The 24,629-nt window shown below is 41.5% G+C and overlaps 1 protein-coding gene across 12 annotated transcripts in view; it reads left to right on the top strand.

Moving 5' to 3' along the window:
- TTLL5 (tubulin tyrosine ligase like 5) overlaps positions 1-24,629 on the top strand; it is a 254,786-nt gene that overhangs the window by 154,222 nt on the left and 75,935 nt on the right. For all 12 annotated transcript variants that reach the window (XR_002123777.1, XM_019640361.1, XM_019640358.1 and 9 more), the window contains one exon: positions 15,460-15,655. Coding sequence is in view for 11 of the 12 variants with exons in the window: in XM_019640361.1 (XP_019495906.1) it covers positions 15,460-15,655 (196 nt within the window). In the remaining variant the exon portion in view is untranslated. The remainder of the gene's footprint in view (positions 1-15,459; positions 15,656-24,629) is intronic.

The raw sequence follows: 24,629 nt of genomic DNA, 5'->3' as shown, positions 1-24,629 counted from the left end.
AGTATGAAGGTATTCTAACTTATTTTACCATTCTCCTATTAAAGAGCACCAAGTTGATTCCAGTTTAGACATCTGCACAGAAGACCTTGTACATATATCTTTGTGCACATGTGCAAGTTTTTCCATCGGATACATTCCAAGAAGTGGAATTTGTTGGATCAAATGATATGTATACCTCGAATTCTTATAGATACTGTCAAATTGGCCTCTAAGAGGGCTACACCAATATAGCCTCCAATCTGGAGGGTGCCCTTACCCCCACCCCCTTGCCAGCACTGCAGGCGTACCATGATCCATCTCCCTGTGCCTCTGGACTATCACTTATCCCTTCCATACAAATTCCCTCCTGTTTTTACTGGTAATGGGATTAGGACTAGACCCTGTCTTTAGATGCAGTACTCTAGGGCTGCTTTAGTTTAGGGCAGGAATACAGCTGAGATGGGGCCGAGAAGCGGGACGGCAGAGGGCTCTCAGCGGGCTCTTGCTTTTCTTAAATATCAATTAAGCCTGGAAAGAACCCCTGTGAGTCAGCTTCTTTCTCCCACACTGCTGAGGTGCTGTTCTCCCCTGCTTTTGTTTTTGACTGATTTCATCCAAGGAGCCTGACCCTTCCCCCTCTCAGTAATGAATAACCAGAAAAGTCACAGAACCCAGTAGATTGAGTGAAGGAAGCTTAAGGAAAATATTAAAAAGAAAGAGAAGTGTTTGATGTACTTTTAATATAAAATGTGGAAAAAGTAGAAAAAGGGTGGGGGTTGGGGAAAGGAGGGAGGAGAGAGATTATTCACAGTAATGGGAACCAAATGTTGGCTGGGAAAGCAGCAGCATTCTCACACTCTTCCTGTAAACCCAGCGGCTTTTCAAAGTGATAATAATGGATAGCCAACAGCACAGGACACGCCTTAACCCTTCCCTACCTGCACAGCTCCTTCCAGCCAGCTTTTCAGAGGTGATGCATGCAGAGTTTCTGTGTCCCTTCTGCCATTATGGCCAAAAAGAAGGAAGGCGGAGGCAAGTAGTAGAACAGTAAGAGAAAAACTTTGCTGAGACACCTTCCAGAATGCCCAAATTTCTCTATGTTAGCCTTTAATATCGGTAATCTTGGCCAATAGATTACCAGGTTTGAGTGATGTGATACTCTCCCCTTGCTATATAAAGGAGAACTTAAAAGGAGACGAGAGCCCTCATGTGACAAATAGGCTGTCCATCAGTAATATTCCATCACACGAAAGCCCTCCGTGGTGCTTGAAGTCCTTTGGGTGCTGGCATGGAAGTATGTGCGCCCCTCTGGGGGCCCCAGCCTTTGTTTCTCTTGGAAGTCCACACCTGCCCCTGTGGAACTAGATATAAAGATGGTGTGGAAGGGCCCTCCCCAACTTTATGACTCCCAGGTGGTCAGGTACAGGCACTTGCCTATTGGCCTCGCCAGTTATCTACAGGGGGACAATGAAAAGGGATTATGGAATTAATGATGTGCCTCATTCAGTTGGCTCTTCATGTCCATCTAGATTTGAATTTGGTTCAAGCTCCTTTTAAAGTTCATCGTATCTAAGAACCGTCTTTATGTCAAACATTTGCCATTTCAGAGGGGTAGCCCCCACGCAGTAAGGCAGGCAGCACTGCAGAGCAGACGAGTGCCGACTGCCCGACTCTGCAGTTGGCCGAGCAGGCTCCTGGGCCTCTCCACGCCTCTGTCGTGTCGTCTGTAACACGAGGCGCTGTGAGGCTCTGCCTGCTCGGAACGCTACAGGTTAGAGTGAGTTAAAGCATGGAAAACATTTAGCACACTGCCTGGCATCTATGCTTCTCTGTCTTCATCGTTATCCTCATATTGCCTACAGCTAAAACTGAAACATCTCTTTTGGTTCAAATGTTTTTAAAAATCATCTTTGGGATGATTGTGCTGTTTTACATTTTACATTTAGGTCTGTGATTCATTTTGAATTGATTTTTGTAAGAAATAGGAAGTCTAGGCTGAGGTGGGTTTTTTTTTTTTTTTTTTTTGCCCCTGGACAGTACTGTTGCTGCAGCACTTTGTTTACAAACAAACGGCTTAAACAGGTTAGCCTTTCTCCAGTGTATTGGGGTTTTTTTTTAGTGTTGTCAAGTCTCAGTTGAACATATTTCTGTGGGTCTTGGATGATTTTAGTATTCCCCAAACGAAGGCCTATAGCAATAATAATTTGTTAGAAAATCTTCAGCAAGGATGATTTTAATTTCTAATCTGTTCTTCATTGTAACTTTGGAATCATACAGATTTAGGTTCAAAAGCAGCCCTTTCACTTACTCTGTGTATGAAATTAAACCTAAGGTATTTAACCTAAGCCCATTTTCCTCACCTGTAAAATAGAATCGGTGGCATATCTTTCTCAGTGGGTTGCTGTGAAGGCTCGCCACGGTAAGGCGTGTAAGGGGCTTCGCTTGAAGGTGGGCATTTAGAAAGCCCTCACGCCAGCGGTGTAAAGCTCGGGTTCTTAGTGCTTGGCCATCCTAAGGCTCTCACTTAGGCCCTTTGTCTTCCCCAAACCTTAGCCTTTTTTAGCCTTTTCATTGTAGCTTCATCATGAGCACATGGGTGGTTCCAACTAAAGCTGCTGTGTTGTGCTTTGCTTGGATGGCAGTTTTGACCAGTAACATTGCTATTTTGGAATATGTGAGAGATCCGTGTCTTACCAGCTTTAATGACAGCATCTGTCCACCACCCCCACCATTTAGCCCCATTGGATTTCCTATTGTTTCCTGTTCTTTTACATACTATCCCTTCTACCTGGAATGTCCTTTCCAATTGTCAGATTGCTGGTAATCTCTTGAAACCACCTCTACTTGGAAGCCTTCCTTGATTTCCCCCACAGGAAGTTGCTCCCTTCCTCTTATTTTCTAATGCTAGTGTCCTGTCCCCGGCGCAGTGACATGCAGAGTTTGGGGAGTAGCATGAGTTTTTTCCTTAATTAAAAAAATACACATATTTTTAAATACATAAATAAAATATACCCATATGTCTTGGCTTTAATATTAAATTATAAAAGCTGGATAATTTAATCATAATGTACTAGAATAAGACTGGAATAAAATTTCCCAAACCACCATGATTGCCAAATGAGACTATGGTTGACTTTTTTCTTTCTCCTTCATGCTTTTCAACATTTATGCATTTTTATGGTCAGCATGTGTTAAATTGATTTTTATGTGTTTAACATGCCCGGAACTTGTTATTAATTCAGAAATATTTCTCCCTTATTTTGAAGTGATAAGATTCTATTCTGCCATTTGTAAAAGAGAGGAACAAAAGGAAGAGGGGCAGGGAACCAACATTTATTGAGCGCCTCGGTCACGCCATATCCTGTGCTTAGTGTGATTTATCCTATTTATTTCTGAAACCATGGCTGTAACACGGGCCCTGTTGTCCTCAAGTACAGATGATGAAATAGCCTTAGAGGTGTTAATATTTGAGTCCAGCTCTTTCTGAGGTGAAAGCTCTTGCTCTTTTCACTAGTTTAACTTCTCTGCGTGGAGGGAGAGGAAAATCAGTACTGTCTTTTCACACTGGCATCCCTGGCTGGTCTACACCTATGTATTAATGATGATAATGTGCAAAGGAGAAGGGGAAAGATTTCTGAAAATAAACTCATTGATAGAACATAAGAAACAATCTTTCTGTGAACGAAAGTGAGGAAAAATTTAGTAGCTGGAGCAGTATAGTTCAGCATTACAAATACCTTTACCATAGTTTATGAATCTGGACCATTTTTCACTTTCACCAGACATTAATACCACGCTTTGTGTGTGGGCAGAAAACATCAAGAGTCTGAAGAAACTAACTCTAAGTATATGGCTTGTGTTTACAGTTGGGATTAAATTTCTACTTGCTTTGTATGCCGACTCTTCTGGATATAACTTAATTTCTTTCACAGATTTAAACCAGCCGATCAGGCAAATTAGAATGGGTGCTTTCGAAGGTGGCTAATTCCATACAAGGGAAATGTCATGACTCTAGGGCATGGAAGTTGTGGATTTTTGGCCCTCTTGGTTTCTTACAATGGCCTGATCATACAGGTGCTGGTCAATATGTCTTATAAATGTGGTTTGTCGTTTTAGCTGTGGTTTAATAAACATTGTTCAACAGCTATGGTGTTTTAGAAGGGAACCATCACTTCTAAGTCTTTTGGCTAAGATTAAATGTAGAAGAGAACCATGATTCATGAAAAGGACGTAAAGAAGAAGATAATGAAAGATGTCCCTTTTAGTTTCCTGGCCATTTATGGACTCATTTTGTGGGGAGTCAGGCCTTCGCCAGACTCAGATGAATCATACATTTCTTCATCAGCAAGTGTAATGTCTGGATTTAGAGCTCTTAGAGGTAAAGAATTTTAATTGGATTCAATCCCTAAAATACAAATTCTATATTCCTGTTTTTATCATATTTATATCAAAACTCATTAGCTTCTCTATACCAAAAGGACCTAGTTTGCCAGATAAGAATATGGATTGCTGCTTGATCTGTGAGAAATCCCGGTTATGTCCTATAGAACCTCAAAAATAAGATCATATGTAAGAAATAATAGTAGCTAAGACTTAACAGGTTGTGTTTACGGTACACAAGGCCCTAAATGCTCCATGTACCTTAACTCGTTCAATAGCTAACTTCTGTGTGCCAACGACTGTTCTCAAAGCTTTACATGTATTTCCTGGTTTAGTGCTCACAGCTACTCTGTGAGATAAGTACTGTTATCACCCCATTTTACAGAGGAAGAGACTAAGCACAGAGAAATGAAGTGACTTGCCCAGGATGACGCAGTGGTGAATGGCAGTCAGGATTCAAACCAAGTAAGCGGTCACAGAGTTCATGCTCTTAACCCCTCTGCCAGTGATTCTCAGTGTGTCCAAGTCACCTGAAGAGTTTGTTAACACACAGATTGATTGCTGGGCCCAATCCCAGAGTTTCTGGTTTCAGTAGATCTGGGGTGAGGCTGGATTGTTTTCCTTTTTAACAGGTTACCAAGTGATGCTGTGCTATTGGTCCAGGGACCACACTTTGAGAATCACTGTCCTGTGCTACGCTGCCTCTCCTGGGGCTGCTTATGAGTTAGTATTCAGGCAGCTGAGGACCCGGACAATGAGTTGTAGTGGTCTGAGCCTATCAGAGGCAGGTGCCTGCATTTCTCGCCAGCTGTGACCATGAACTAAGCAGCCCCTCTAGTAAACCTCGAGGACAGCAGATTTCAGTAGACTTGTCTTGACGTAAGAGAAGCATGTGCCATTGTAGCCATGCCCTAGACTTGATGATTAAGAGGCTAGTTCCTAATACAATGAAGGTTTGTTTCCATAGGTTGCACTTTGAAGGTAAGAAAAGGGCCTGACCATTAGTACACATTTTATTTCCCCTCCTTTGAAAGGCCCTATGGCTTTTTTAAAATATCATCTTTCTTGTGATTGCTCCAGTATTTTCCTATTTTATAAAAAATAAAAATCTATAAAGAAAAGAAAAGTGACAGGTGGAGAAGGTTTTTAAAAAGGAAAGAAAGGTGGAGTTTTTGGAGTTGTCTCCCCTTTCCCTTGGCCAATTAAAGAAAGGGGGCAGAGACAGGTTACTGGAGCCAGAAAAGCTGTAGGCTTGACTGTTCCAAGTTGCCTGTTGTTTTGCTTCTTGGGGAAAAGAGAAATGAAAGGAGCCTAACTGATGTGATGAGGCAGGAATTCTAAATTTGTGACACTTTTGCAAGCTGTGTGCACTGGGTTTGAACCCAGCTTCAATTCAATGTAGAAGTAGTTGGAAACGGGCATGTCAGCTGCCCGAGGCAGTGTGCACATTAATTTTCACTTTGAAAACTTTTGGTAGCTTGTCTTTGCAGGGTGTGAAAGCAAGGTGATGGTGGTCCAGCTTTACAAGGGCCAGCTGTGCTCCTGTGTACCTGCGTTGGTGTCACCAAGGCATCAGACTTTGATAAAGATCCCGCTGATCTGGATTCAATCTTCCTTGTCGAATGAACTGGTGTCAGGGAGTTCTCTTTTGGCTTTCTTAAAGGTCACTCTTTGCTCACTTCTTTTTTAGTTCACATTTTTCAGGCTTCATGTGGTATGCTGGTTATGCCAAAGTAAAGAGCTGCATCAAAGACTTCTTGTTAATAAGGCTAAGGATCAATCTGAATGTTCAGATCCAGGCTGCTAATACAGAAGGGACCGAGGAGCCTCTGTCTACATACCTGGCTGGCTCCCGGAATCCTAAGGCACCTTCTAGAACAGAGCTGAGAACTGTACCTTCTGAAAGGTTTGGTTTTATATCCAGCTTTGTGTTCCGTAAAGCTTGCCCCCAGAGCCTCTGCCAGATGTCCTGAGAAATCTAACTCTGTCCTTATTTTCTCCTCCTGGGGATCATTCCATCAGTCATGGAGTGGTACGAGGGTGGAGACAGCACAAGTCTGGTTCACATTCTGTGTCCATTGTCATTGGCTGGGACCTCACTGTGCTTTTAAAGGACAGGCGTATCAGCGCTTAGCTTTTGACATGATACTTCAGTGTGTCCTTCCCAAATGTATGTTATTGTCACACAGTTTCATAAAATCAAAGTAGTTAGCCAAAATATCCCCCCTGGACTTCTTCCAGTCACCACTACTGCTTCCTTTTCCTTTTCTGTATCCCCACTAACTCACTGAATAATCATAAAGCTCCCCCTTCAATTGCTTGTATTTATGTATTTCAAATTATATTTCTTATTTGGATCCTACTCATGTTCTTAATCTCTTTTGATTCTTGCATCATTTTGGGGGGCTTCTATTGATTTTGAGCTGCCTTATTTTGTTTTATTTATTTATTTGCTTTACCTCTATTTTATTTTTATTTTTGCTAGTAATACAACATTTAAAACTTTTTTCTAATTCAGAGAGACTTTTAAAAACAGTCAAATAAAATGAGGTTTTGCATACTTTAGCTTTTTAAAACATTTTTAGTTAGCTAATGGTATTTTAGTGAACCTGTATATGGATATCTCAGTTTCCTTTCTTTAGAAAGGAAAACTGGAGCGTGAAGAGATTGAGTTCTTCATTAGCAAATGGAATTAGGAAGTTAAATTTTCATGGGTAGGATGTGGAAACAAGGCTGGCTTCATGGAACCACCGTATTTATTTATTTATTCATTTATTTTTTAAATTTTTATTGGGGAATTGGGGGGATGGGAACAGTGCTGGGGAATTGGGGGAAGGGGAACAGACAAGTTGGCTGTCGTTTTGTTCTTCAGTCTAGCTGTGGAGGACGTTGCTTCACTGGCCCAAGTTGGCACCATCATTGCGCTCTTCCCGGGCGAGGCAGATCAGTCGCCGGCTTCTGGACGGCCGCTCACGGTGGCTGCTGGCCTCTCATGGTGGCTGCTGGCTACACATGGAAGCCCATGGCAATCCACTGCCACAGGGGCTGCAGCCTACGCCATCGCCGGCGACTCACGGCAGCCCAGCTCCAGGTTGAGCTGTTGTTCAGCATCTTAGCTGTGGAGGGCAGTGTCACTGGCCCTCATATGTGGGATCCGAACAGGGGCCCTCTGGCGTCCCAAGCCAGTTCTTAACCATCGCGCCACTCGGCCGGCCCGGAACCACCTTATTTTTAATATGTTATTCCACTCATCCTTTCAGCTTTTCTATAGACATGTGTAGTCAACAGTAGGTGATAGGTTTATTTTTGGGGTGCCAGTTAATATACAGTCTCCTCCTTATTTAAGTTCTTAGTTCAGGGCACATCTTTGTCCTATCCAAGCCCGTTATTCCTCAAGGAAATGAAACTCACAAGAGTCAAGCTATTGAATCAGTCCTATTTTCTTATTAATTGAATTACTGTGTCCAAAGAGGAGCAATTCTTATGATTACTAATCTGTGATTTATGGTTCTAGTTCTTGTGATTGCAATTCAGTGTATGAGTTAATGCAACGAAGGAGCTCACTCATTGGGAAAGGAAGGGAAGAGATGCAATAAATTAGATGCTGAATGTATAAACTGGTGATTGAGATGCCAGCTTCAGGCCCAAATCTTAACAGATTAGCAAACCAGTGATTTTGCTGCTCATAGAAAGGGAGAAGGGAATCACTTAAGCCCAGCATTGATTCATGAAAAATGTAAGCCATGCTCGACTAAGCCTCATTTTCCTTCATGGTAGAGTTACTTCAGTAAGAGAAGATTGGGGGACTAAAACAAATTACTGTAACTGGGTTTAGGCAAGGCATAATGAAATCTCCTGAGTGCGAAAGAGAGCTGTGAACGAGATAATCCTATCATTAGGAATATTTGGTGACTAAATAGGCAACTGTCCCCAAACAATGAATCAGTGTAAGTTTGAGCATTAAACCTCTGGGGCTCTGTCATTGGCTCAGTAGTTCACCATTTTTGTCAGTGAATTAATTTATCCATTCACATTTATTTAGGTGCCTACTATATGCTAGACGCTTAAATATCTAATATCTAGAAGATATGCTAATCCTGTTTTCAGATGACATGAAGTAGGGTGGAATACTGAGTACCTTGAGTGATAATCAGGGTTCACAGTGATTTAAACATATTAGAATGATGAGTATAATTCATGGAATTTAGTAAGGAAAAACATAAAGCTATTCACATGGTTTCCAAAATCCAAGTGTGAAGAAGGTTTAAGGGTTTAGGTTGACTTCGTGTAAGGGAAAGTAACAGTGGAGTACGAACTGCCAAAACCAATACTGTCATGTGGGAAAATTTCACGACATATTGCCAGATGAAAAAAAGCAGGCTATAAAGCAGATAGTACAGAACCACTGTCTGTGTGAGGGAAATAGCACACAGAGGAAGTGTATACATCAAAATGTCAACAAAATGTTTATGGTAGCTATGTTTGGTTGTTGGATGACAGAGAGGTGACTTTTGGTTTTTGCTGTTCTATCTTTTTGTGTTTCTCAGGTTTATGGCATTGAGGATATATTGCTCTTACTTCTTCAAAACAAAACAAAACAAAAACTCCTGTTTTGTTTCATTTTGAAAAGGCAAAAGGGGATGTAGCCACTCACCACTGATAACTTAGGCTTTTATTAACAGAGGTGGGAAGAGGCTTACGACCCTCGATCTCACTGGTCAGTGCTCACACCCTCTGCCTGAATGGCTGCCCCTCCCCGGTCATCAGCAGCATTAGTATACCCCGGCTTTCCCACGGGCCAGTGCCCTGCCTCTGCTTAGCGTATTCTCCGGCTGGCTTGGCTTGGAGCAGCAGGCCTCCGTCATGCGGAAGCCTCTGTGAGCAGCGGCTGGCATGCCGCGGCTCTCTGGTGGGGGAGACCGACAGGTGACCTTGGCTCCCCTGTTCACACACACTGAGCAACTCTTGAGCCCTTTTCTGGATCTATTAGATTGGCTCCCCATTTATCACCCAGATTACCCCTTCTGGACACAATACTTGGTAAGGGGGTTATAGATAGTACTTTACTGCCCTTCGAAGAAGTAATAGAATTGCTCACACCTGTTCCTTACTGTCCTTATTGTTCGTTTTCTCAAAGGCATCCACTCTCCCTGGGAAGAATGTTCATAATAGCAGCTCACATTTATTGAGCATTTATTATGTGTGCCAGGCATTGTGCTACATGCTTTGTGTGGATCATCACCTTTAATTCTTAGACCAGCCCCGTGAGAGGCGGGATTGCTTTTTATTCACATTTCACAGCTGAAGAAGCCAAGAGAGGTTAAGTATGTTGCTTTAAGTGGTAGAGCCAGGATTTGGTCCTAGCAGTGTTGTTCTAGAGCCCAGCTCCTGGTCACGCAGCTGTGCAGCCTCCTGTTCTGAGGGTCACCCAGTTCAGACCCAGGGGCACAGGCCCAGGGGCACAGGGCCTCTGCTCTACCTCCGGAATTCTGTCACTAACCCAGCTTCTGCATTGGTTTTGAGTCCTTTCCAGCATTCAAAACCTTTTATTTCTTTTTGCCTTCTTTCTTGGATTATTTTTTTTAATCCTTTTCCCAAGAGCCTTTCATCCTCTCAAATAAACAAAATATTTAAAGGTTTTTAAGCCCTTTTACTCTGTTCTCAAGCAGGAAGATCAGCTTGCATTTATAATTTCATATAGTTCTGTGCATATAGGTCGTCAAAAGTTCACATAGTTTTTACCCAGATAATTTCTGAGCTTTTCTGTATCGTTAACACTACCTTATTGTACCTCAATGCTTTCTATGAAAGAACCATCTCGATATAACTCCATAGATTCAAAACAGAAAATGTGAAAGTGTGTAGTATTACCTCAAGGAGCAAACTCAAAGGTTAAAAAAAAATAGTTTAGTCTTTAGCACCTGCATTTTCAGAGATCATTTTAAATTACATTCCAACATCAAAATTCTCTGAGGAATCAAGGCATCTGTCACCAGGAGCATAAAATCTCTTGGCAGGTATGTCTAACTCATTCCACTTAAATAATTTTAGGCACAAATTTCATTTGGCTGGCTATCACTGTTCCCAGTCAGCAGTTATCAACAGCCAGCCTTACGACTTGTTAGTTGACGGTTTCAGAATTATTTATTAATACCCCCAAAGCCAAGGAAATACCTCCCCCCTTAAGCCAAGGGAGGTCCCCACCACAGTATGTAATGCCTCTCCCATCACTTAGCTTCCTTATCCTGCCCAGCACTGCTTGGGGCTTGTGGGGGCCCTTCTGTCATCCAGGATTTTCAGCATTGACAGCACCTTTGCAGCGCTTACCATGTACCACAGCTGCTTTGTTTGAGATTGGGAATTTATAGACAAATAAGATGTAGCCTCTGTTGTCCTTAAATATCGACACATTCCATAAAGTGCCTTGGAAATGGGTGGATATTCTTTCTTATAAGATTCTCCCCAGAAAGGACTTCCTTCATGGCCTTGAGGTCCTTTTCATTAGAAGCATCAGTGGCATTTTGAGCAGCACGTTTTCCTAGTACAGGACTCTCCTGTATTTAGCATCCTTGACCTCCACCTGTTAAATGTCAGGAATCCCCCACCCCATTTTTATGGCAATTGAAAGCACACCCACATACTCCCCAACACCCACTAGAGAGGCAGGGGTGTCCCTGTACACGGTGGCTCAGGTTTTCCTGCAATTGGGTGGAGGAGGCTAGGGACGTGGACTGCGGCATCCTACTCTGTATGCAGCTGACACATTCCTCTGCCTCATCCCTACTCGTCACTCTTGTCACATCCTCTCATTCTCGGCATATCTTGACACTGAAAGCATATGTTTCTGGAGAGTGCAACAGCCTGCTGAGATTTTGCTTTGCTAAAGACCAGTGCATTTTACACATTGCCTCCAAGTTCCTTAGAACCAACATCCCTTGGATGGAGCAGATATTAAAGCAAAGGGGAAAGCGTAGCCCTTTGGTGTGTATTGGTTGGAGGTGTTCTGCAGGAAGGCAGTTATGGCAAGAAACGTTTAGTCCTGCAATGCCACAGTGTAACGTAGGAAGTAAGATGAAATTCAAAATGAATGCGCTAATGAGAATGTGGTATTCAGATAAACGTGCCACAGTGCTGCCTATTAGCCACTTATGTAGTAAGGGTGAAATCCAGCACAGTTCACTTGGAATCTTGGAATTTCAATCAAATGTTAAACATTCTAAGCATTCCCACAGCTAGCTTTCTTGGCCCTATATACTCTTTTCTAGAAATAATATATTGGGTTGTCGGAAAAGTCATGACGCATTTTTGCAACGAAAAACATAGAAAAAATACGTCATGACTTTTCCGACAACCTAATAAAACTATTAGAAGTTATTTACAGGGAATATGTGCAATATTATATTTTAGGATTGAACAAAGAAATACTAAAAGAAGAAAAGAACAGACACTAAATTTTAGAAGAATAATGAATCTCAAAGTTTTGGTGGGAGTACAAAATGTATGACTAATAAATTAGAATGAATCCAGGCTCAAGAAAGTGGGATGGAATTTTGGGTGGAAATGGAAACTATTAGATGCCATAGAAAGGAATGTGTAGATATATAATCTCAGACAAAGCCCAGCTGAGAGTGTACCTGTGTCAGCCACTAGAGCATTTGCATATGCAAACTCCAAAGGCTTGCGCTTTAATTGTGAGCTGCCATAGCCCAAGTAGCACCTAGTGTAATTCAAAGCAAGTAAGTTTCTCATGGCACTTAACCACATTGCCTTCCACAGCTGAGCACTCCTGCCCCCTCCCAGTGCTGCACTATAAAAATTCCTGCCTCTGCTAAAAGCCTCTACATGCTTGAGGAACTTCCTTTTGTGATTTGGATTTTGGGCCTATGTGACTGATGAGATTAAAAACAGCTTTCACTATAAAAGTTTATGATATTGCAGTCTGTTCAATATGTGTGCAGTTGGATGAATAAACCTTTTATCCAAAGTCCCTTATTGATCTACTTGTGCACACTGTCCTACCCCTTCTATCCACAGACTCCTGTTTTGTGTACGTACACCTGAGAATCTGTCCCTGGACATCTCCAAATAAGGGCGCCTCGGAACAAACTCCGATGCCTGATATACAAGACATTAGATTAAATGCCTCGTAGGAATATTGGTTATTAAAGCAGCTTTTAGAAATAAAACCAATCTAACTAGCCAGTGAGATGAATTCTGATATAAACTACATGGTTACATAAATCCTTTAATATCTAATCCCTGAGTCTGGATTGTTACTTGTGGCAAGAAACTTCGCCCATCATCAGCAAACCAGGAGTGGAAATAGAATCACAACTGATGAATTTTCTGACCTTTGTTCCAGTTATCATAAACAGTAGTTTTATTCTAGATTCAAATACTTGCTCTAATTGGTATAGAAACCTCAAGGTTATTCAGCCAGTGTCTGTCTCTTCCCATTGCATTGGATGGGCCCACTCCTGCCTTGAACCTTCTCTTCATTTATCTACTGGCAGTATCCATTCTCCATTGCCCCTCGTTCCACTCAGGGCTCACTCGGTTCCCCTAGCTATTTTTTGTGTGTTTTCCCGGTAAGCTTATCTCTTCCCTCACTAATGAGAAAAGAGATAACAGATTCCTCTGACCCCTCCTTTCCTAAACCTGTAACTCCTGTTGACTCCCACTCAACATTTCACTTTGTAAATAATGTGAACATTTTATTCATTTATTGAGGTACTTACTTGTATTCGATCATTGGTGGTCATATTTCTCCATGCCTCCGGAAGCCCCTGGGGAAAGATCGTGTCTTTTTAATTGTATAACAGTATGCACATTGCAGCATTTCAAAGAGGATCACTGAAGATCAATTGTCATACTAAAAAAAAATAATAAATAAGCTCTCAGCTTTTTGGTACTGTTCTCCGAGAAGATTAGCTAAAAGTGAGTAATCATGCGGCTGAACTGTGGGAGCCAAACTGTGGGAACAGATGAGCAAGGCATGTGACACGTAAGAGGTGAGATTATGTGGGTAGAAAACCTTTCATCCGTGGACTTCAGAATACATTATGCAGACTCCCTTTACTAGCTATTTGGAAATCTCTTTGAGAGAGGCAGGGAAACTAAAGCAGAGACCTGAAATGACCAAGATATGAGAGAGGTCAAGAAAGGAGAACAGACGTGAGGGCTCAGTAGACATTCCACTTTGCTCCCTCCCACGGTCTCTGTTGGGGTCATTAGGACCCAGGCTGTAAATCACCAGGTGGCCTGTTGGTTGGGACTCGGGAAGGTCCTCATCCCCCCTGTGCAGCCACTGAAGTAGCCACTAAAACCTAAGGACATTTACAAAGGAAAGAATAACACAATGATTTAAGTCACGATCCACGATTCTCTTAAATCAGGCACGTTTTATTTCTCTAAGCCCTATTAACCAGGGTTTGGGGTAAAGTTGTTCACTATGAAATTCTTAATGTTTCTTCTATGTACAATTTTCTGGTCACTGGACCTTAAAAAGGAAAAAGAAAACTACAGGTTAATTAAAGAAGGTTCGGAGAGTAACTATAAGTGTGAAGGAGATGGACTGACTGCCAAATAAGACTGTTCTGAAATATATGGGGACCTTTTTAAAAAAATTGTTGTAAATTATACATGACATAAAATTTACCATTCATAAGCATGCAATTCATTGGCATTTGTATATTCATAGTATTGTGCAACCATCACCACCAACTATCTCCAGAACTTTCTCATCACCCCAAACTAAAATTCAGTACACGTTAAACACTAACTCCCCTTCCCCCTGCCTCCCCAGCCCCAGGTAACCACCATTCTACTTTATCTCTTTATCAATTTGACTAGTGTAGGTACCTCATATAAGTGAAATCATATAATATTTGTCGCTTTGTAACTGGCTTATTTCACTCAGCATAACGTCTTCAGAGTTATCCACGTTGTAGCATGTGTCAGAAATTCCTTCCCTTTCAAAGCTGAATAATACTCCATTGGATGTATATCACATTTTGTTTACCCATTCATCTGTTCATGGTTAGTTGGCTATTATGAATAATGCTGCTATGAACATTGGTGTACAGTTTTGGGTATATATTTAGGAGTAGAATTGATGGATCAGACAGTATTTTTGGCTTTAGTTTCCTGAGGAACCACGAGTGTTTTCCACAGCAGTCATACCGTTTCACACTCCCACCAGCTGCACGAGAGCTCCCGTTTTTCCACGTTTGCCGGCACTTTTTATTGTCCATTTGTTTTGTTTTTAATAATAGCCATCCGAATGGGTGGGAAGTGGTATAAATGGGGACTTTTTTACCTGGAAGAAATGGACTCAGAGGGGACATGTAGGAATCTGTAGTTATGAAGACTTTGACTCATATGTATACAGACAAGGCACCAGACTCTAAAATTTTAGAATCTGGATAAGGAAGAGAGTAAATTTAGCAAGTAGCATAGCATAGATACTAAACAATCCAAAACACCACAGTCCCCTTACCTGTCTCATGCGTTCAGGCTAAATGTTAGCCTGGCCGACACACTGCTGAAGTAAATTTAGAATTATGAAAAAAGTATCTTCTCACACCAGTTATGTCATCCCATGATGGGAATATAAGCTCAATATAAATAAACACGTCTTAAAAAGACTCAATTCACCATTGGGTGGTTTAAAAAAACCAACAAGAATTCTGTGTATTTCAGCCCCGTGCTTTCGAAGTTAATGCTAGAACAGTTATTGTGCCTGTGTTCCTTCCTTCAATGAACCTGCCATCCTGCCTTTGAAGCTCCTCCTGGAGGTCCGTGTGGCAATCCCAGGAAGTGAAATTGCTGTTTTAATTATTTCACACTCAACAGATAGGTATTGAGCATCAGTCATGGACCAGGCCTTATAACTGCTTCGATTAGAATGGAGAGTAGAACAGACCCTGTCTTTGTGTTCACGGAGCTACAGTTCAGTGGGCAAGTCGGGTAATTTATCACACAAATAGATTTGTAATTCCAAGCTGTGTTTAGTTCTACAAAGGAAAAATACCTCAGTTTGTTTCCCCGCTTTCCTTTTGGCACACAACTACTCTTAAGAAACCTGCTTTCTTTTCTCAGGAGCCTCCAAACAGGTGCCTTTGCCTGGGAGGGAGAGGTGGAGAACAACGCGTACAGCAAGGCTACCGGGGTCATCCCCCAGCACAAGTACCACCCCACGGCAGGCAGCTATCAGCTCCATTTTGCCCTGCAGCAGCTTGAACAACAGAAGCTTCAGTCCCGGCAGCTCCTGGACCAGAGTCGAGCCCGGCACCAGGTAAATCAAGACAGGACTTTTCCATGTGCTGCCATCTTCCTTCTGTTGGTAGTAATAATGATGATAATAATAATAATAATGTCAATGGGAAATGTAGGAACAGTTTCCCAAAAGTGTACCAAAACCACCATAGCTTGGATGGTTCGTGAGGAATCTACTCTTAGGGAAGAAATGTCCTGGAAGCCATCACATTGGCTTTGCTGGAAGGTGATGCTGGACCAGTTTTGACATTCTTTCGTTTGAATGTTTCTCCACAAAAGTCTCAATTGTAATGTCTACTCTTTCTGTTGTATGCTCAGTGAGACCCTCCCAGAGGGTCCGATTCCCAGATGCCTAAAAGCTAGTATTTTAAAGAATTCTTTTCTAAATGGACTGTGACCCCGCCTGCATAGACTTGGTATACATAAGCACATATGAATCCTTCATGATCTATCAAGGTTTTCAAGGAATAAATCACTGTCAAGTTCTTCTTGTAGGAAAGTGTCATAAGTTAGTTTGTTGCTCTTCCGGTTTGATCATTTATACACAAAACAGTGTATATAAAAATGGAACAATATACTAAAAAATCCTTGCTGTCATGAAGCTTATGCTCTAGTGAAATATCGGTTCCCTACCCACTGTCTATAGAATGACAGAAACTCTTGAGTATATGTCTGGGGGAGCTATGTAAGTATATTGCACTAGCCTATCAGTATGGCCCCAATTACAGAGAATGGGTGACTTCACCAAAAAGTCAGGCCATAACGAGTTAAATTTTTCTTGAAGATTCAGAATTCCTATTAGAATCAGTTACGATGTTCTACATGTTCTATTGGGCTGAATCAGTATCAATTCTATGAGCTTCTCTGATATTTGGTTATATGAAGAAATGTCTTATATCAGTTTGAGCTTATTGTTTGCGCTTTCTTATAAAAATGTAGTATGTAGTGTGCATTAGTTTGTACAACATTAATATTCACTCAAAGGCTGAGGCAGCATTTTCCAAAGTTTTATTTTCTTCTAAATAAAACAATTATCATTATGCTCTCTATCTTTACTTATCTTTTCATCTACTGTCCAGGCTCAGACATATTTTATTATTTCAGTGTCATTCATCACTTGATCATCCGTGATAGTGTACTCTGTATATTAATTCACTGTAATTGAGAAATTTTAAGTACAAGCATTTGTGAGGTAGTTCATTAGGTTGTGTTTACTGGAGAAATATCTAGACTTCTTATCTGGAAAATATGGAATGCGGCATCTCATTTTGGTCCTGACACTGCCTTCTGTCAGGTAAAAATGGCCTCATGTAGAAAGCCTTTGGGATAGTGGAGGCATTTAAGCCAGTTTGCATTTTCACAATTGCAGATATAAATATATCTTTGCTTTCTTTAATTTGTGTAGATTTTAAAAAATTCTCTAACTGCTAAACCTCCCCGTCATGCAGAGTACTTGAGAATGCCAGCTTGATCAGATGGTGGATACTGGAGGTATCACATATAGCCTTATTTCTCATATAATTTATGGCTCTAACATATCTAGACAGTTGATCTTCTAATTAATTTTTAATGCTTCCATACCTTGAAATGGTGGATGATTTTGTTTTTTTTTTAAAGAGGTGCTTGCAGGACATTGAAGTTTTGAGGAAGGAGAGACAGTTTCGCTGATTTTCACTTTTAGAAACTGCTTCGTGTGTAAGTCCTTCTCATTCTTTTGATTAGCTTCCAGCAACTCACATTCCTCTGAAAATTCAGAGTACTGCTGTTCTTGTGTGGATTTCTTTTTTCACTGAGGATTATACTGGTTTAGTTTCACTGAACTATGAAGTATATGGAAAATGTTTTTTAGAATCTGTCAGAATATCTGTCTTAGGGAGGAGCCAGAACTCCCAAGAAGGGAGTGTTATCTCCTGTCTCCTGGAGAAGGAACAGAAAATCATTCATCACAATTTTGTGTATATGTTTATAACATCACTTTGTTTATTCTCCCTGTTCTTCTATTCCACAATTTTATTTAGGTAAAAAATGAATAAGAGTGTGAAGTTCTGGGACTGTGGGGAGAGCTAAAAAAGTAAATTTTATTAGCTTGAAGAGTTTATAATTAATAAAATAGCAAATGAGATATTATATGTTCTAACATTAAGAATATTTAGTAACTTAGGGTACTTTATTTCAGGGGACATTAACAATCACTCCACAAGGGCCTGCCGAGTGGCACGTTGATTAGGTGTTGGCTTGGGACGCCAGCTCTGAACAGCAGAGCCCTGGTTTGGATCCCACATGAGGGCCAGTGACTCTGCGCCCTCTACAGCTAAGATGATGAACAACAGCTCCACCTGGAGCTGTGCTACTATGAATCGCTGGTGATGGGATAGGCTGCAGTGGGGCTGGCTGGCAGCAGAAGTGAGCTTTTGTGAGCTGCCGTGAGCCGCCGTCCAATGGCCGGTGAGGGACTCCCTCACCCGGGAAGAGCGCAATGATAATACCAACATGGGCCTGTGAAGCGGCGTCCTCCACAACTAAACTGAAGAACAAAAGGACAGCAACTTATCTGTTCCCCTTCCCCAATTCCCCCAATAAAATCTTAAAAAAAAAAAAGAATCACTCCACAAAAGGAGCAAAGCCCTATGAGATTTGTAAGTCTCTATTTTTAGCTGTATCTGACCATTATAATTACAACGAAATGATTGATTGAGGCATGGTTTGCAATCTCAGTATGGCCTGTATTTCTGTCCTTAGGTTTAGAAGTTAAAGAGTTTTTAAAAATTTGCAGAGATTTAAAAAATATCAGGGTGGCTGGTTAGCTCAGGTGGTTAGAGCGCAGGTTCATAACACCAAGGTTGCCGGTTTGATCCCCACATGGGCCAAGGAGCTACACCCTCCACATCTAGATTGAAGATAATGACCTGACTTGGAGCTGATGGGTCCTGGAAACACACACTGTTTCCCAATAAAATTTCTAAAAAAAAAATATATATATATATATATATATGTATATCGAAGATATACACGTATATCTGCAATTGTGAAAATGCAAACTGGCTTAAATGCCTCCACTATCCCAAAGATTTTCTCAATGAGGAAATTTCTACCTGACAGAAAACAATGTGATCATCAAAATGAGATACTACATTCCATATTTTCCAGATAAGAACCTTTTGGAACAGAGACGGTTTCTTATGTTTTCTTAAGAACTTCTTATGCTTTAGATTCAGTTTACTTAAGTGTAGATAGCTAACCATTTGCTTAATTGCCTGTTTAAGAGCAGTGGGTAGAATTGAAATCAGATTTATCTAGCATTCATCTACAATAGAGACCTGTTTATGGAACAGGACATTAAAGGGAGTTTTATATCTTATATTATATATATTATTTCATATTATATCATATCATACTATATTAATTATCTACATGGACACTGCCTTTCAGAGTCATCTCCTAAAAATGTTTTGGGAAAGATCACACAGCCTTCCTTGCATTTCATGCAGAGGAAGTTCTGTTTTTCTGCACTTAGCCAGCTTATTGAGGGTATTCATTCTGAGAAGGCAAACTTTGATTCGGGATATGAGTTTGAAAGTCGGCATCTCTAACCATTCATGTGGAGTAAGCTTTGCTCTTCATCTCTGTCTAGCATTTCACTCATAAATCTAGAAATTGTCATATGCTGAATCTCCCTACTAATGACTGGTCCTGTAACATGCGCATGGAAGAGGAAAGCCACCCAGAGCCACTAGCAAAGGTTTCCAGGGACAGAGGTACAAAGAAATAGGTGCCATCCACTCCATTTGATAGATAGCGTGATGAACAAAATAAGACAAAATTGAAACTATGATCTTTACACACTGGTGAGTAAGCCAGCAATTTAATAATAATAATTTTAAAAAGACACTGTTCTAAGTCAGAGTAGGGGTTGGCAAACTTTTTCTATAAATGGCCATATAGTGATATTTTAGACCTTGCAGGCTAGGCCATAGAGTCCCTGTGGCAACTATTCAACTCTGTCATGGTAGAATGAAAACAGCCTTAAACAATATGAAAATGAATGAGTGTGGCTCTTTTCCAATAAAACTTTATTTACAAAAACAGGCGGCAGACTGGATTTGGCCTGCGAGCCTTAGTGTGCAGACCCCTGGTTTTAAGTAACAGAACTTCGCCTTGGAGGGTCTGTTGAAACCCCGATTGCTTCCCCAATCCCATTTCTGATTCAGTAGGTTTGGGATGGGGCTGTTATTACCGTTTCTAAGGTTCCTGGTGGTGCTGAAGCTGCTCTTCTGGGGATCACAGTTTGCGAACCACTGAGCTAGAGGGAATGGCATTAGAAATGTCTCCTCTTTGTTATTTGTTTTCTGTCCTTTGGAAGGGAGACTGACCATGTTAAAACTTAATGTTGTCCTTATAAAATTTCAGGCCATCGTTTTTTTTATAGGAACTTTGTTTCTATCTTTTTCACTCCATCTACTGTCGTCTCCTTGTAAATAAGTTTTCCAAACTTGAAAACCTCCTTGCTCATTCTTCTTATCAGGGCACACTGTGCTCAGCAATCACTGCTCCCAGGATTCAAGTTTCATGGTAGACAAGAGATAAGTAATGGGACAGATTCCTCCCTCTTTGTTTTAATAATAGCAAACGCTTACTGTGGTCTGAGCACTAGTCCAGGTGCTTGCCATACATTAATTGATTTAAAATGAGTTCGGGATGGCTGGGGAAATTGCGGAATCTTGCTAGTCTGGGGATGGTAAGATGACCTTGCTGTGTTGATGTGTCCTGGTGTGTATCTCCTCTCTAGTCTTCCCCATTGCTTCCCACTTCCGTCTCGTACTGGCTTCCTGCCCCTGAAGGTTAAAAACTTTTCTTTCAGCTGAGTTGGGGGACTTTCCTGGGCACCACTGATTGCTGGTGACATCAGCATGAGTAGCCCTCCATGCAGGGGTTTGCAAGGAGGGCTTCACAGGCTGTGAGGCCCGACTGACCTGATTCTAATTGCCGACATTGAGCTGATGTTATTCTTGGCCCAGGACAGAGCGATTACTCAGTAGTTTCTGTTAAAGTGATCCTTTGTTAAACTTCTGCTCCCAGCCCCCCTCTCCTTCCCTCCCACTCTCTTCTCTGCCTCATCCAGACTGAAAAAAGCCCCAAAAGCAGAAAAATTAAGGACATTTTGATGGCCAGGGCAGAACTGCTGCAATTTCTTTTAACAACAAAGTTGGACAGGGGAATTTTAAACACATCTTAATTTTTCACTGGTTCCCAAAGCCCTTCAATTTTCAATCGACTTAATTTTCCACATAATAAGGTAACTCAAGGTAGGAGAAAACCATGCATTCTCAATTCGTTTCGTGCTTCCACTCCATCTGTTATTTGCTTCCTCCTTTCCACCATGCCCCGTTTTACTAGACTAACCTAGATTCACTGAGGGCCAACAGACACTGGTGTTCCTATAACAAGCAGGGCGTGGGATGCGGGGGCAGCTCAGTGTTCACATCAAGGGTCTGTCAATGTGCTGGTGACATCCTGAGTGCCATATGCAACGAGCTTTTTGCTAATGGTATGTGTGTACATGCACAGCCTCACAGGTGTGGAAAGGATCCCCATGTAAACCCAGCCAGGTCTTGTTATTCTGCTCCTAAAAGTTCATTGCATGTGTCTAGAAAAATTCTGTCCCCCTGCAGGAATGAATACTGTTTCTCCAAGCCTTCAGCTGCTGTATGTTTGTGTAGTGGGGGAGGGCAGAGACAGAGAGAAATTCAGCAGGCACCCGGGCTTTTCCAGGCAGCCAGGAATAACACGCTGACTCCTCAGCATGGCACAAAGAGAGCAAGCAAACGGACTGGCTGTGCAGGGGAGTCTTTCTACGTTCTTCTAACAGAACATTCAGGAGGGAGGCTGGACTGGGGGTGTATGCAAGGGAAAGAACTTATACCTGAGTCCTTAAGTTCCTGAAGCAGGTTGACATGACTGTCCTAACCTACCTCTGCTTTGTTTTGTTTTTTGGGGGGTAGGGGGCGGGTTCTTGTTTTGTTTTTCTTTCTGACCTTTTTCAGGAACTCCTATAACGCTTAGTTTCTAGGTGGTGGTGGTTATTATTATTATTATTAATTTTCCTAGAACCATTTGATTAAGTAGATTTTGCCACACCAAACTCTTTTCTTCTTACCTAATACAAACACATTGAAAATATGTGAAATAATATATGTAAAACTTACTCGGGTGGTTTGGAAATAGGCACGCCGGACTAGCGTTGCAGTCAGAGAATCCTCAGTTATGTTAGCCCTGTCAGCCTATGACATTGGACAGGTTATTCAGATTTCTTTGAACCTCAGTTTGCTTACCTCTAATGTGGAGATGATAATATATCACTGTGGGTTATCGTGAGGATTATAAGCCTTAGGACATTACCATGTGTGAGGCCCTGAACCAGAAGTTTTAATTGTATTAGCGCATTGAATCCTCACAGCTACCCTGGTATTAGCCCCGTTTTATAGATGAAAAACCAGAGCATCATTTATGTGACTTTCTCAGAGTCACATAAGTAATATAAATGGAAGAGCTGGGATTAGAACCCAGGTGTGTCAGCCTCCAGTGTCCAAGCTCTCTGCTATCGCTATATGCTACCCCCCACCCCGTCCCCTGGTCATTCAATAAATAGTAGCTATACATAAATTTTAAGTTGCAGTTTCTACATTCAGTAAGTACTTACTGACACTTATAAAACTGTATTTGAAAAGTTATTCTCAAGTATCTTAACTAGTCTCCTATTATTCATACTCATGTGTTCTGTCGCAAAAGAAAAGGTTCACTAAACATCTGTAAACTCAGACCTAGACATTATCCCAGTTACCACAGATTCTTAACGAAATGTCTTAAGAAGGTGTTCCTGGGCTTAAAACTCTCAGAAATGCCCATACTTGATTCCTGCCCCCCCTCCCCATGTGTGTATTATATTATTCAGTAATAGGGTCACGGGCTATGGGTCATGCAATATCCTGCAATATATTCTAGGAGTTTGGAGATTCAGAGCACTTGTGTGGGTTATTATTAATAACGTAGGAATTATCTCTTCAATGATCACTTTGGCCTTTCAACCCTATTATTTTTACTGGTCATACTATTTTAATTTTATTTATGTGAGAGGTGTTTTTTTTAAAAGATTTTATTGGGGAATTGGGGGGAGGGGAACAGCGTTGGGGAATTGGGGAAGGGGAACAGACAGGTAGACAAATTGCTGTCTTTTTGTTCTTCAGTCTAGTTGTGGAGGATGTCGCTTCACTAGCCCATGTTGGTATGATCATTGTGCTCTTCCTGGGTGAGGCGATCGGTCACTGGTCATTGGTCGGCCGCTCACACTGGCTGCCAGCCACTCACGGTAGCTTATGGCAGCCCACTGCAGCAGGGACTGCAGTCTACACCGTCGCCGGTGACTCACGGCAGCCCAGCTCCAGGTCGAGCTGTTGTTCATCATCTTAGCTGTAGAGGGCAAGCATCACTGGCCCTCAATGTGGGATCCGAACCGCAGCCCTGCTGCTCAGAGCTGGCGCTCCCAAGTGAGCTCTTAACCAGCTGAGCCACTCGGCCAGCCCTGTGAGAGGTGTTTTTGAGAAGACTACCAGGAAACACGACCAGTGCCTACTAATGTGAATACTACAGATGACAGTTTTCCCTGATTGATAATCATGCTTGCTTTTTCAATACCATATACATCTATCGATTCTTAATTCATCGTTGCAATATAGACATCCGTTCATTATGCTGATTCATTACCAATAGTAATGGAAGTCCCCTGGTTTCCACCAGATTGCTGTCTAAGCTGCTGCGGAGTAGCGTCCACCTGGAATCTCAGAAGGAGAAAGGTGGGGACAGGGAGAAAGGTGGGGATGTATAGTGAGTGCCTCTAGTATGCCAAATACACGTAGTATTATCTTCATTTCACCTATGAGGAAACTGATGCTCACAGAGCCGCACAGCTAGTTAATTGCAGAGATAATATTCATACCAGGTCGGAGGGCTTCCAAAGCCCTTTTCCACCCTACCACCCTCCTTGACAGAGGTGACTTTTCATTGGCTTCTTGTTTTACACATTTATCATTTATCACGTAAGGCATTCTGATTTTATTGCTGCTGCTGCTACTGCTGCTGCTGCTGCTGCTGCTGCTATACCCTCACATACACAAATGTAAAAGAAAGCCTCAACGTAATGAATCAAAATTCAGAACTTGGCATGGTTGTGGGTATATTAAAAGACAACTGTTCACCTATCAGTTGCTTAGGATTGATCTTGTTTGTTGTATATTCTTAAAATGTGGTTTCACTACATCTGCCTGGTGAGTTCCCTCCCTCACTCTGTGACCTGCTGTTTGTTTCTGTTTGTCTGTGGGCATGTGAGGGACTCACGACAGTACCTGTGTGAGATGAAGAAAGACTTCATCTGTAAACACAAAGAACCCCACCCATCAGAGATGGGTGCAGCCACAGGAAAAAGCTTCATGAACATATGATAGCAGGGCCTGTGCAAGAGGGATACTAGGTCAACCATGTGAGATGCTGAGCCCAATAAAGCTGTACGTTTGAGTGCAGAGACAAGTTACATATTTATAAACTGAATTTAAAGTTGTAAGGGAATTTAGAGATTGCCTTGTCTAATTATTTCATTTTACTAATCAGGAGACGTAAGACACAGACACGTTATTAGGAGAACAGAGGCCCTGATATATAAATAATTCCCTAAAAGTACTAGCAAATAAAAGATAAATGAGACAATTGAAAATGAGACTATGAATTAACTTTTTTTACTAATTGAACTCTCAATCTGGGGTCATGGCTGATTTTTTGAGGTTACTTTTATATACATATATACATATTTACACATATTTTTACTTCTATCATCAGTAATGATAATTTGCTTACAGACAAAATTTTTTTCAACCTTTTCTTCTTGGAGTAAAGGGAGTGAAATCTCTTTTAAAAAAAAAAAAAGATTTGGGCCGGCCGAGTGGCGC

Source organism: Hipposideros armiger, unplaced genomic scaffold (genome assembly GCF_001890085.2).
Source record: "Hipposideros armiger isolate ML-2016 unplaced genomic scaffold, ASM189008v1 scaffold_49, whole genome shotgun sequence".
Taxonomy (NCBI): domain Eukaryota; kingdom Metazoa; phylum Chordata; class Mammalia; order Chiroptera; family Hipposideridae; genus Hipposideros; species Hipposideros armiger.
This window is presented reverse-complemented; position numbering and strand designations above follow the sequence as displayed.